Source organism: Pan paniscus, chromosome 2 (genome assembly GCF_029289425.2).
Source record: "Pan paniscus chromosome 2, NHGRI_mPanPan1-v2.0_pri, whole genome shotgun sequence".
NCBI classification, from domain to species: Eukaryota; Metazoa; Chordata; class Mammalia; order Primates; family Hominidae; genus Pan; species Pan paniscus.
The window spans coordinates 121,245,512-121,258,172 of NC_085926.1; the positions used below are offsets into that span (position 1 = coordinate 121,245,512).

The 12,661-nt window shown below is 54.4% G+C and overlaps 1 protein-coding gene across 2 annotated transcripts in view; it reads right to left on the reverse strand.

The window, feature by feature from the left end:
- The window catches only part of ADCY5 (adenylate cyclase 5), a 167,105-nt gene that overhangs the window by 10,029 nt on the left and 144,415 nt on the right, over positions 1-12,661 (reverse strand). For both annotated transcript variants that reach the window (XM_008950512.5, XM_034957194.3), the window contains exons 13-17: positions 11,788-11,904; positions 10,813-10,977; positions 7,881-8,056; positions 5,113-5,142; positions 3,844-3,976 (exon numbers count right to left, since the gene is read on the reverse strand). In XM_008950512.5, coding sequence (XP_008948760.2) covers positions 3,844-3,976; positions 5,113-5,142; positions 7,881-8,056; positions 10,813-10,977; positions 11,788-11,904 — 621 coding nt within the window. The remainder of the gene's footprint in view (positions 1-3,843; positions 3,977-5,112; positions 5,143-7,880; positions 8,057-10,812; positions 10,978-11,787; positions 11,905-12,661) is intronic.

Genomic DNA, 12,661 nt, shown 5'->3' on the forward strand with positions numbered 1-12,661 from the left:
ACAGGACCAGGACTGACTCTCAGGGCCCTGGCTGTCCCTGTGGTGGTGGATGTCCATGGGGAAAGAGCTGGTGCTCCTTTCCAAGGCTTCAGGACCTGGGTCCAGCATGGAGGAAGAGCTCCCAGGGCAGAAGATCCAGGACCCCTAGGCTCAACGGCCAGCCCTGCCCCTAAGGTAAGTGGGCTCCTGACTGTGCTGCCCATGGCCTGGTGGCCTCCTGGAGTCCCTGGGAATGTGGCTGTGAGGACTGGGATCATCCTGAGGGCTCCTGGACGCTAAAGGGCCCCGCCTTCCACCACCACCCACAGAGGCACGGGGAGCCAGCTGGTCTGTGCTGTCTTCTTGCCCAGCCTTCCTGCCCAGGTGACCTAAGCTCCTGGGAGGCAGTACCCTTTACCCATGTCCCTCCCCATGAATAAAGCTACCTGTGTCTGGCTCTGGAACAGCTATGCCCACGGGAGAAGGCTGGGGGTGGGGGGTGGGGGGCATCCCTGTGCTTCTTCTCACAGGCTGTCCCATGGAGGAGCCCTGCAGTCAGTTATTTGCCTCTGAAAATGCACCAGACTAGACAGTCCTGCTCCTACCTCTGCTGAGACACATGCCTGGGGGCCCACAGATGCCAGAAGCACTACAGCTCCTTCGATGCACCCTGCAGGTGGCAGACAGCATCAGCCCAAAGTGTCAGACAGAATGGAGGTGGAAGCTAGGGGCAGGGCCGCTAGAGCAGGCTACAGCTGGGGTCAGAGCCAATCCCCAGGGCCAGGCCAGCTGCTACGGCCACCTCTGCAAACTCCACCCCAGCACAGGTGGGCGCCTGACAATGCAGCCAACTACTTCTGGGGCTGCACCCTGGCAGGGCAGGAAGGTTCGGGGGGCTACAGCCTCTTGGTGGCCCCACTAAGGTCAATGCTGGAGGAAGGGACAAGAGCAGGCTCTCCTGAGAACTCAGACCCTGCAGTTAGGCTAGGAGGGGGCCAGGCAGGCGCCAGGCGGGTCAGAGTGTGTTCCTTGTGCAGGTGCTTGAAGAATGCTGAGGAGTCCGCCTACCAGCCAACTGTACAGGGGCTGCTAAGCCAGCCTGGGGGTGGGGCAGAGACTATCACTTGCCCATCCCAAGGGCCTGCTTTCTGGTGTTTCTTTATTGGCATTTATGTGATGATGGCTCCCTCTCCCAAAATCCCAGGGGAAGGATGGGAAAATGAGGGACCTGCTGGAAAACTTGAGGGAGAGAGGTTGCCACAGGCTGGCAGATAGACACAGGCTCACTCACACATTCCTACACACACGCACATGTACACACACACTCTTGTGCATGTGTGTGCACACAGGTGAGGAGGGGGCGGGGGGGTCACCACTGAGCAAATAAACACATACATGAAAGATAATGGGAGGTGAGTTTCTCATTGCCAGAGATGACATTGCAAGCGCGGAACAGGGAAGGCTGGGAAGAAGCCCGAGGTATTGGACTAAAATGGGAGGTAGTGGTATGAACTCAGGATTATTAAAAACAGATCTATACAGATGGATACTGAAGTAGTACAGATACATGTGTACACACGTTTCCACGTATGTTTCCACACCTACAAGCAGCGAGCACACCAAACGCTCAGACCTTGGTTTCTAAACACCACTCTCTACTACTAAGAATGAGGGAGGGCTCTTTGAAGAAATCACAGATTCCTGGGCTGGAGCAGGGAAAGCACAAGATTAGCCTGAGATCGCGTGTGTTGGAAAGTCAGAAAAAGCTCAAAGAGTGATGGAGACCTGTCAAATAACAGACACCAACTTGAAATGCACATGGGCCAAACCTAGGACAATTTGAGCATTAAAATACATAGTGAGGGTTGCAGACGATAACCCACTGGATTACATGGGAATCTGCGAGTCCAGGCTGAGGTAGAGAAGTGAATAAATAAGCAAATCAATGGAGGAGGAGGGACAGCTCTTCTGTGCAGTAGAATGCCAACCAGCAAGTCCAGAAGGAATGGCGGACACTGGGCATTGCTATCGGGCATTTCCACAGCAGGCACTGAGACAAGCAGGAGCCACCAGTGGATGCAAAGGCTGCTGGGCAGAGATTTGCTGAGGATCAGAAAATTAGTGGAATATCAGACTCTCTTTCCATAAAGTGCTAGTCAAATATAAAGGGGGAAAAGGGGACTTGACAGTGGAGAAATCTGGCAGATGCTGGTTGAGCAGGCCATCAGGGCTGACATCACTGGTGGTGGGATGGGTCAACACGGTGGAGTCTCTCAGTGCGAGGCACCAAGGGGTGCCCGGCTCCATTTCTGTGTGCTTCCTCCAGGAAGGCTCAGCCTGAGTCTGGACATGGGTCTGAAGGTCCCAGAGTAACAAGTTCTTTAAGATTGGCAAGGACCATGAGATGAGGAGAGACTGAGGATCTACTGCAGACTGGAACAGCTCGATGCAGAGGACCCGTGCACAGGATCCTGGACCAGCATCGGGACAGTTGGCAACACTAAGAGGGGCCTGCCGCACCCCTGCTGATCGCCGATGGGGAGGGTGCGCAGGGATGACGCAGGGAGTGACCTTGTTTTTGCAAGGTAGACATGGGAGTATTTAGGGGTGATGGGGCATCATGTCAGAAAATACATATGGCGGTGGGTGATAGAGCAAATGCAGAAAAATGACAGCCTCCTGAAAATGTTCCCAAAGAAGAGGGGATTGAGGGAGAAGGCAGAGGCCTGACAAGGGGCAGGCTCACACAGGATCTTCCCCAGGGTGCCCCAGCCCAGGGCTTCACAAGGGGCATTCTGCACAGAACCCTTCTGGGATTCTCCCTGGTTTCCCCAAACTCAGGGGACCCCTCAATTGCAGACCTCCATGCTCAATTCCAGCCAGAACCCATGCAAAATACTCAGCAGAAGGGACAACCATTTGCCCCCATCCTCACTCAGCATCCAACGAAAAGCAGGGCCTCCTGCTCCAGCCCAAAGACTTCCATCCTGATGCCTCTAAGAAGTCTGGGATGGAGGAGGTCAAAGCGAGCTGTGGGTGAGCTGAAGTGGTCTAGAGATAGGGGCCGGGCCAGGAGAGGCAGAGGCCGGGCCAGGCTAAGCTCTGCACAGGGCTGGGCTGGAATAAAAGGTGTGAGGCAGCCCACAGGAAGACAGGGCTTTCTCCTGCTGAGTGCTCTTGGGCACTCCCTCCTGGCCCTTCCGAGATGCTCCAGCAGGTAACCTGGCCCACAGGCACCCCTTCCTCCAGGGAGACACAAGGCACAGGGCACAGGGCACGCAGCCTGGAGAGCCAAGTGCTGGCTGGAATGCATGCATCATGGTCAACAGTCTTTGCTCCTTCAGTCCATCCCCTCTGGAGAAGTCTTCAACCCAGCTCTGGCTAGGTCAAGCCCTGCTCAGAAACCTTTGGTGCCAGTTCCCTACCCTGGCCAGGTTCCTCCCCTACTCCTCCACTCACCTCTTGCCACTCTTCCTTCCCCCGTCCCAGACGCCTTGCTGCCCCCACCACAAAGGACCTGCCCGCACCTCCCCTCTGTCCCTGCCTGGCAACACACACAGTAAGTGCCCAGCCAGTATTTGCTGACTTCAAAGCATGCCTCCTGGACCCGTCAGAGTCCCAGCACTGTCAGCATGGGTTTGTCTGCACGGAGTAAGTCCCAGGGTTTTGCCTCTTGGCTCCAGAGTGCAGGGAGCAGACCCACGGGGACACAGGGCACCAAGTGGCTTCGATGGGGCCTGAGCAGGACAGTTTGACAGTGTAAGACGAAGGCCCGGCTTGGCCTGGCCCAGCAGACGAGCCTGTTGTCTCTGCCACCTGCTCCCAAATGCCTCCCTCCCCAGGTCCAGCCCCAGGGCCACCCACCTGCAGTTTCCAGAGGAAGTCGAGGCGGGCAGTGGACTCCACCTGCTGGGCGTGCAGGTACAGGGCCAGCACAAAGACTGAGATGATGATGGGCGTCACCACCTTCAATGCCACCTTGGTTGCGTGCTCAGGGCTGTGGGGAGGTGGTGGACAGGCCTGAGACCACCGTGGCTCCTCACAGCGGGCTCTGAGGACCCCACCCCCACCCACTGCTGGCCCTGTTTTCTTCCTCCCACTATACCTTCCCCTCTTCCTTATCCCCCTGCTCAAACTTTGCCGCACGCGTGCCTCCTCCAGAAAGCCTTCCTGGCTGGCAGCCCCATCTCAGACCCTCCTTGCACCTGCAGCTCAGGCAGCCATTACTCCTCTCCTGACGCCTTACAACCCCCTGTCACTTGGGAGCTCCCCTCTGGTCAGATCAGGGGATGAACTTAGCTTTCTAAAAGGCAGCATGTACATCCAGATCCTTCTCTGGACAAGACAGGGGCAGTGGGTGCAGTAAAAGGGCACCACGCAGGCCATGCTGACCCTGTCTCTGGATAACCTTGGGCAAGTGTCTTAATCTCTCTGAACTTTAGTTTGCTTATCTGTACAACAGGATAACAATAGCCACATTTCAAGATGGTAGTAAGGATTAAAGAGATATTATAAACAAAATGCTTAGCACAGCATCTGACAAACAGTAGGTGCTGCAAACTAGTAGCATTATTGTCTAATTCTGTTTTTGTTACTAATAGATACTCTTAACAAAAGCAGCCATTCCAAATCCTACGTCTTGTGCCCGCCAAGAGCTCAACCCCTGGAAGGCTGCACAGAGGCTCCAGTGACCCCCCGCCCCTTGCCCAGGCAGCAGCCCTCAATGCAGGGACGGGTCCCACAAGCACTGCAGCCCTCGCCTTTGTTCCTCGACTCCAGAGGGAAAGTAGGTACCAGCTTCCATTCTCCTGTGTCTGAGGTTCTCACACAGGCTCCTGGGGAAGAGCTTAAGGCTAAATGCTTTAACATGAGGCCTATGGGATGATCTGAAGCCGGTGATCCCAACCACAGAGACTACAGATCACCTTGGCAGGGATCATGAAAGTGACCAGGGCCTCTGCCCCCTGAGGACGCCTTGCTACCCCAGGAGGAACCAGCCTCCCTGTCCTGTTGGCCTTCTCCTTCACTACCCACCTTGCCACCAAGGCCCCTCCCACCTGGGCACCAGCTGCCTTCCCTGTCTGCTCTGTGCTGAGGGCAGGGAGCGACCCTATCCGAGGAGCATCAACTCACCACTGGGAGGTCCCGTTGTTGAAGAAGTCTCTGTGAAGAGAGTTGGGGAAGACTGGTCAGGGCCACCCTTCTGCATAAGGCGGCCTCCACTCCTGCTCAGCCCCCACGCCCTGCTCTGCTGTCCCCACCACTGCTGCTCCTTGGCTCCCCAGCCCCATTCACCCTCCATATCCAACGACATTTTCAGGGTGGGAGGTGGCAGAAAGCCCAGCCCCAACTAGCATTGGATACTCATGACCACAAACCACCCAGCTCTTACCTGAAACCCTGCCTTCCCAGACCCCAGCATATCTATCTGGGTGGAGGCCTGCCCGCCTCTCCCCCTCCCAGGCCTTTGCTGCCATCCAGAGGGCGTGGAGGAGAGATCCCACAGCTGTGCTGCTTGGTGTGGCAGCCACTGGCCACGTGCAGCTACTGAGCCTTAACATGGGGCTGGTGCAAGCTAAAATGTGCTGTATGTGTAAAACATACACCAGGTTTTGAATAATTAGTGTAAAAAAAGGTAAAATATTTCATTAAGAATTTTATATCGATTATATCTTAAAATGATATTTTGGCTATATAGTACTTGTTAAATAAAAGTCAAATTATACTTTTTGCCTTTTTAATATGGCTATAAGAAAATTTTAAATTACATAAGTGGCTTTTTTTTTTTTTTTTTGAGACAAAGTCTTGCTCTATCTTCTAGGCTGCAGTGCAGTGGTGCAATCTCGGCTCACTGTAACCTCCACCTCCTGGGTTCAAGCTATTCTTGTACCTCAGCCTCCCAAGTAGCTGGGATTACAGGTACATGCCACCACGCCTGGCTAATTTTTATATTTTTAATAGACGTGGGATTTTGTTGGCCAGGCTGGACTCAAGTGATCCACCCACCTCAGCCTCCCAAAGTGCTGGGATTACAGGTGTGAGCTACAGCACCCGGCCCACTTTTTATCTATTGGACAAGGTTGCCCTAGAGCCAAACCATGGTCTCCCAATCCAGAAATAACCTTCACTGTCTGTTGCCAACTTCAGCGCCTGAAGAGGAGATGCTGAGGATGGGAAGGAGCAGTAAGAGGAGGGCAACATTCCCTGCTCCAGCCCTGAACCAAGAGTAGAAAGTTCCTGGACCTCCTGTTCCTCCTCAAAGGACTGCAGCCTGTCCCATGCTCCACTGTCCCATGTCTTTGTGGTCATCTGCCCATAGCCCCCACACAACCACCAAGAAGTTCTTCCTTGAATGTGACTTAAACCCTTCATTACACCTCCACTTTCTCAGGCGACACCACCTTCCCAAGAGAGGAACATTCCTGAGAGTTTTCTATTTATCCACATTGTACCTCCACTGCCTAGCTCAGTGGCTGGCACATAGCAGGCCCTTCATATTTTTGAATGAATGAATGGGTGAACAAATGGATGGATGGATGAATCCCTTCCTCTCACTCAAAGAAGGTACAGTTTGCTGCATTTTCTCAGGGGACACAAAACTGTCACTTTTTTTTTTTTTTTTTTTTTGCACTTCTTGGTGTGTGTATAGGGAGTGGTGATGCGTAGAAAAGCATATTACGAATCAGGCACTTTCAATACATCTTACTACTATGGGCGTTGATAATCTACAGTTCACATTTGCCAGGCTTCCAAATTAACCTGCTTCAGGGAGGTCTTGTGATTTACGGCAATATCCTGCCCAAGTGAAGAATCTTATCTGAGCTCCTCAAATTGCTGATGTACTGATTAATGCATAATCTATTGACATGAAAAAATGCTGATTCATTTCTGAATCATGAAGTTGTACTGATTGCTGGCATGTAGACATTTTAGTCTGTATGTTGCAATCTGTAGCCAATGATTGTAACCCTCCAATGACAAAGGACAACTCTGATCTGAGGAGTCTCCTTCCCTTCTACTTTCTTATGAAAGCATTCCCGCTTGTAACAGCTTCTGGAACATGCCCAACTTGGTGCGTGTGTCTTCCTGGCCGATCCTCACATCCGGCTTCCAACAAAACTTGATCAAATTATTTCTGCCTCAATCACCTTAGTTTGGGTTGACAATATTCCCATTTTACAAAGAAAAAATTATGAGGTTCAGAGGAATAATCAATGTGTCTGAGGCTGAGATTCTAACCCAATTTCACCCGAAGCCTAAGGTCTTTCCCCTCATGGAGCCACCTCCCTTGGAAATCTTACATCTGTCACTACATGACCATGCTGACTGTGGGACCAGACAGCCATAGGCCCCACCTTCACACCCACCACCTCTAGGACGTGGGACCTAACCTCTGCCACCACAGCCAGGAGCCTTTGAGTAGTGCACAGATGCCCAGCCTTATGTGGTGGGCCTGCCTACTTGGCTGGGTTGCTGCAGGAGGAAGAGGAACAGCGGATATCCAGGCACCTGCCTCGAGGTGGGACACAGACCCTGTGAACAACAAAGCTTGTCCCTCTGCTCCCACACTCCTTACTGCCCGGCTCTGCTGGACCGTGACTCCTCTGAGCCTGGGGCAGCTGGACCAAGGTGAAAGCAGCCCACTGGAGGCTGCGCTGGCAAGGGGGGAGCAAACCAGAGAAAGAAACACAGTGGGGCCTGGTGACCTGAGGCCACTCCAACTACTGGGAATGGGAAGGAAGGAAAGAAACAAGGCCGTTTTCCCAGATGTCAGGGCTGGGGAGGAACAAGATACTCTCCTCGCAAGTTCCCTGTGGTGCCAGAACCCTAAACCTCCTGCTCTTGCCACTTCCCTGCAATGTCTCATGCCCAGTGGGGAGCGTGAGGGAGGTGCCCCGTACATGGCGTTGGCGGTGACCAGCAGGTCGGCGTTGTCGAAGAGCGTGACACCTGGCACCTCCACGATGAGCACGTAGATGAGCTCGATGGCCAGCATGAGCACCAGCTTCCCGATGCAGCTGATCTGCAGGAACACGGAGCAGGCCAGCAGGCTGAGCAGCACGCTGTAGGTGAAGTACTGCGGGCAGAGGGCAGCAGCATCAGCTCCCCAGGCCCTGCCCAACCCCTGGCCCCGGGCCCTGGCCCCATGCATCCTCCAGTCTGAGCTGGCTCAAGTGAGGCCTGGGCTGGGCATGTTTCTGCTGATGTAAATTTCCCAACAGGTGTGATATAAAGTGAAGGGCCCTGGTTAGGAACCAGGAGATGGGCTCCAGCTGGAGTCTGGCCATTGCCTGCAGGACAGCCCCACATTACAGCTGCGCTGCAGGCCCAGGCTGCCCTGGGTTTCAGGCCTGATCCACGCTGGGCTTTGTGTGCCTCGGGCTGCGTGCTCAGCCCCTCTGAGCCTCAGTGTCCCCTCTGCAAGGCTTCCTATCTCATGGCTCGCTGTGATGAACACACGGAAGGAAGCCCTCGCTGCAGTGTCCGGCACCCTCAATAACCGTAGGGAGCCCCTAATCTGCAGCTTTGAACTCCAAAGCTCCAAAAGCTGAATGTGTTTTCATGACTCCTGTAGGGGGCCACGCCTGAACGGAGCTGCTCTGGTGGCAAAAGCTGACCTCACTTCTGGGACGCTAGTTATCATCTTTATCCTGTCCCCTGTGACATGCAGACATGCTACTACTGTGGAAATATGACCATTTCATGATCAGACTCCACTGGGGGTGGGAGGCAACCTTTTAAAATCTGAAAAATTCTGAAGACCAAAATATATGGGGCTCCAAAGGTTTCAGAGGAGGGATCGTGCCCTGTGCTGTTCCCTCTGGGGAAGCCCCTTCTGGTCTCTGAGCCTCCGTTTCCTTCTTAGACAACTGAGAGGCTAAACCAGGTAATCTCGGAGGTCCCCATCTGCTGCTGTCCCTTGATGCTAACCCTAGGCACGTCAGCATCAATTATTATGATTATTATTATTACTATTTTAATTTAGCACCATTGTTTCTGAATCAGGCTTCCAGATGTTTACTCTTTGCACACGGCTTCTGCCCTGGGCTGGGGCAGCCCCTAGGGCGGACCCTCAGCCTCCTCAGGCCTTCTGGAGCCAAGGAAGGACTGCCAAGGGCCCCTGGGTGATTGGATTGTGGGGGGAAGCCTCACATCACCACTGGGAACAGGAGCAGAAGAGGGAATGAGGAGGGCATGCCCAGATGAGTCAGCTCAGAGCCCCAGAGCCCCAGTCTTTGGGAGGAGGGATGGGAGCTCCAAGAGCCAGCCTGGATTCCCATTCAGACCTTGGCCCAGATAACCAGGAGGCCAACACTGGATGCTGGGGACCCCCCAGGGTCTGGTCTGTGAGGAGTTGCTGAATCAGGAGCAACCTTTGAGGGAGGTGGTCAGCTGGTGGGGGCTGAAGGATGGCACCAAGCCTCTCCCACAAATGAGGAGCCAGGACCTGCCCACTGCCACCCTCTCCCCCCAGGCCTTAGCCTCACCAGGGGAGCCACCACCAAGGGGCAAGTACGAGACTGAAAATAGCCTCTGCTCCTCATAAACAGCCCTCAGAAAGCTGAAGAGCTCCTGTGGGCTCTCAGCCAGATATGAGAGGCAGCAGAGGCTAGGGAGGCTGGGGAGGGGAGGCTAGGAAGGGGAGGCTGGGTGCAGCATGGCTGCCTGGAGGAGACAGAGAGCTTGCCACCAGCCCAGGGGTGGGGCAGAGCGGGGGTGGGGCTGCACCTGCCTAGGTGACCTGGGGCCAAGCCCTGCTCCTCCCTGGGCCTTCCCTGCCCTGTCTGTACATCTGAGAGCTAGATTCCAGGCTGGGTGGGAGGCCCACACTGACAGCCCACAGCACCCCTCAGCTGCAGTCACAGGCCCTTTGGGAGTTGGATGAAAACATGGACCTTCTCCCCAGAAAAAGGCAAACTGCCCCCATCTTACAGGCTTCATGTGTGCACCCATAGGGAGCTGGGGGTTTGGGAAGTTGGGGGCTGGAAGCCCAGCCCAGCTGCTGACAGCGAACTGCTTCCTGGCAAACGCAGTACCATGAACGAAGCAACTTGCACGCCACAGGTGCTTCATATATGCTGTTTTCCAAATAAGGATACGTGGTATTATTTTTAAACCCAAATGCCTGTAGGCACAAAATTTCTTTTTGGGGTGATGAAAGTATTCTAAAATTAGATGATGATGACGGCTGTACACATCGGTGAACACACTAAAAGCTACTGAACCGTGCACTTTGAACGGGTGAGGTTTATAGTAGTGCTGGTTTGGGATTGGGTTCCTCTGCTCCCCTCCCTCCTCTCTGACTCTAACAGCTGGGGCTTAGGTGGGTTCTCCTGAGGTGGGGTAGGGTCTGCTAGAGAAGCTGAGGGTCTATAAAGTTTTGCCCTCAGATCAGGAGCACGAACTCTGTCTGGAGCTGGACAACTTGAATGAGAGCTCCAACTCTGTTGAGTCCTGGCTGTGTGATCTGGGGCAAATTACTTAGCCTCTCTGTGTATCAGGTTCTTCGTCTCTACAAAGGAGATAATATAATACCTATGTCATAGGTTGTTGGGAGGATTTAATGAGTAAGCGCATGTAGAGCTCTTAGCCACAGTCCCTGGTAAGCACTATAGAAACAACAGCTACACCACTTTAACAGTCACTGTCATACGGAGGAGGCTCCCCTTGTTCCCAGTGCAGACACTGGCATGTAGGAGTGAGAGATACCGGCGTAAGCAGGCCTCTAGAAGACAGTGAGCTGGTGAGACCCTGTCCTTCAGACTGTCCTGAGCAGCTGAGGGGACAGTGGGGGAGGGCACCACTCCCTTCCAGCCCCTGTGCACCCAGTACCTCGGGGAAGTTGCAGTTGGGCCAGGGGCTGCCACAGAAGCCCTGCTCATCGCCCAGGCTGTAGTTGACGGCCGACTCCGCCACGTGACACGCGTTGACCTGGCTGGCGCTGATGTTGTGCTCCTGTGCCAAGCAGCCCAGCAGGTCCCTGGAGTTGCACGTGAACTGGGGGGAGGAAGGAGGGTGATGAGGGGAGGGTAAGCTGCTGGGGGACAGGTAGAGCAGCCCAGCCCACCAGGCCGCAGGCTCCCGCCTGTCCTCCGCCTCAGGTGCAGCATGGCACTGATGGGGACAAAATCTGAAAGAGGCTGAGGAACGGACAAAGTCTGTCCAGCTGTCCTGGCTGGAGGGGGTGTGGCTAGCGTGCCCTCCCAGGGAGGGGTTCTTAAACATGCCTTGGGGACATTCCCTAAACTCTTCCTGGCCCCACCAGGCTTGAGAATGAAGAGCTAACAACTTCACTTAGTGGGAGAGTAGCCAAGCATAGTGGCTCATGCCTGTAATCCCAGCACTTTGAGAGGCCGAGGCCCGCGGATCACTTGAGCCCAGGAGTTTGAGACCAGCCTGGCAACATGGGGAAACCCCATCTCGAAAAAAAAAAAAAAAGACAAAAATTAGCTGGGAGTGGTGGTGCACACCTGTAGTCCCAGCTACTTGGGAGGCTGAGGCAGGAGGACCTCTTGATCCCAGGAGGTGGTGGTTGCAGTGAGCTGTGATGGCACCACTGCACTCCAGCCTGGGTGAAAGAGTAAGACTCTGTCTCAAAACTGGAAAGAAAAGAAAAGAGAAGAGAAGAGAAGAAAAGAAAGAACTTGTGTGAGGCACATTGAGTCAAAGCTGATCCCAGACCCAGGTGCGAAACAAATAAGAACTTCCAGGGAAAGTCTCTCCTAGCCCTGCTTGTCGGGTACATGGCTCCACTGGGTTTGATCCAATGGGGCTGCGGAGGTGCTAGGAGGTCGTGCAGCCACCCACCATGTTGACAAAAGCCGCCAGGAACACCAGGGTGATGGTGAACACCCCAACCAGGGTGCTGTTCATCTTGGACCGCACGATCTTCCTGGAGAGGGTCTGCAGTGGGGAGGGGAAGAGCTAGGGTGGGGCAGGGGTGGAGAGGGAGGGAGGGAGAGACGGAATAGCATTCAGCAAGGACTCCACAAATGGTCCCGGGAGTGCAGTGGACCCACCTGTGTCTCTCCCCAGCATGACCCCCGGGCCTTCCTGGTGGCCCTTCCAGCCTGCAAGGCTCCAGCCTTGAACCGCTGCACCATTGCTTCCAGGTCAACGGCAGGGCAGATTCTGCAGCTGACCAGGAGCGGGACTACGTGGGGAACCCAGGTGAGAGAGGCAGGAAGACAGGAAAGATGGTATCTTGACCCAACAGAGAAATCAATAAAAAGCACATTGACCCGCTGTGTGCCATCAGGGAGGGGCGGTGGGTGGCAGCTGAGGAGTCGTGGAGGGCTCAGAATGTTCCCAGGAGGGTTGAGAAGGCTTCTGGGAGGGAGTGGGCAGCGGTGAGTTTAAGGATTTGGAGAGGACTAGGCCTCTGGGCTCGGGAGGAGGGACTGACCAGCGAGGAGCAGGAAGGAGGTGGGTGTGGCCCTGAGCACTGAGTGAGCTCTATCCTTAGCACCAGGCTCCAAGGACTTGCCATTTCCCTCATTCTCTCCTACGCTGTATTCTTCCACCAGACAAACCATGTCTACTCAAAGACCCCCTGCAGCTTAGGTAATTAAATGATTGGGCTCCTAAGTCCCATTTCTGCCACCAAATCTGATGCAGCTGGCCTTGTAAATCATGTCCCCCTCATCTCCCATGCAACCTAGGCTGAAAAAAAATCTGATGG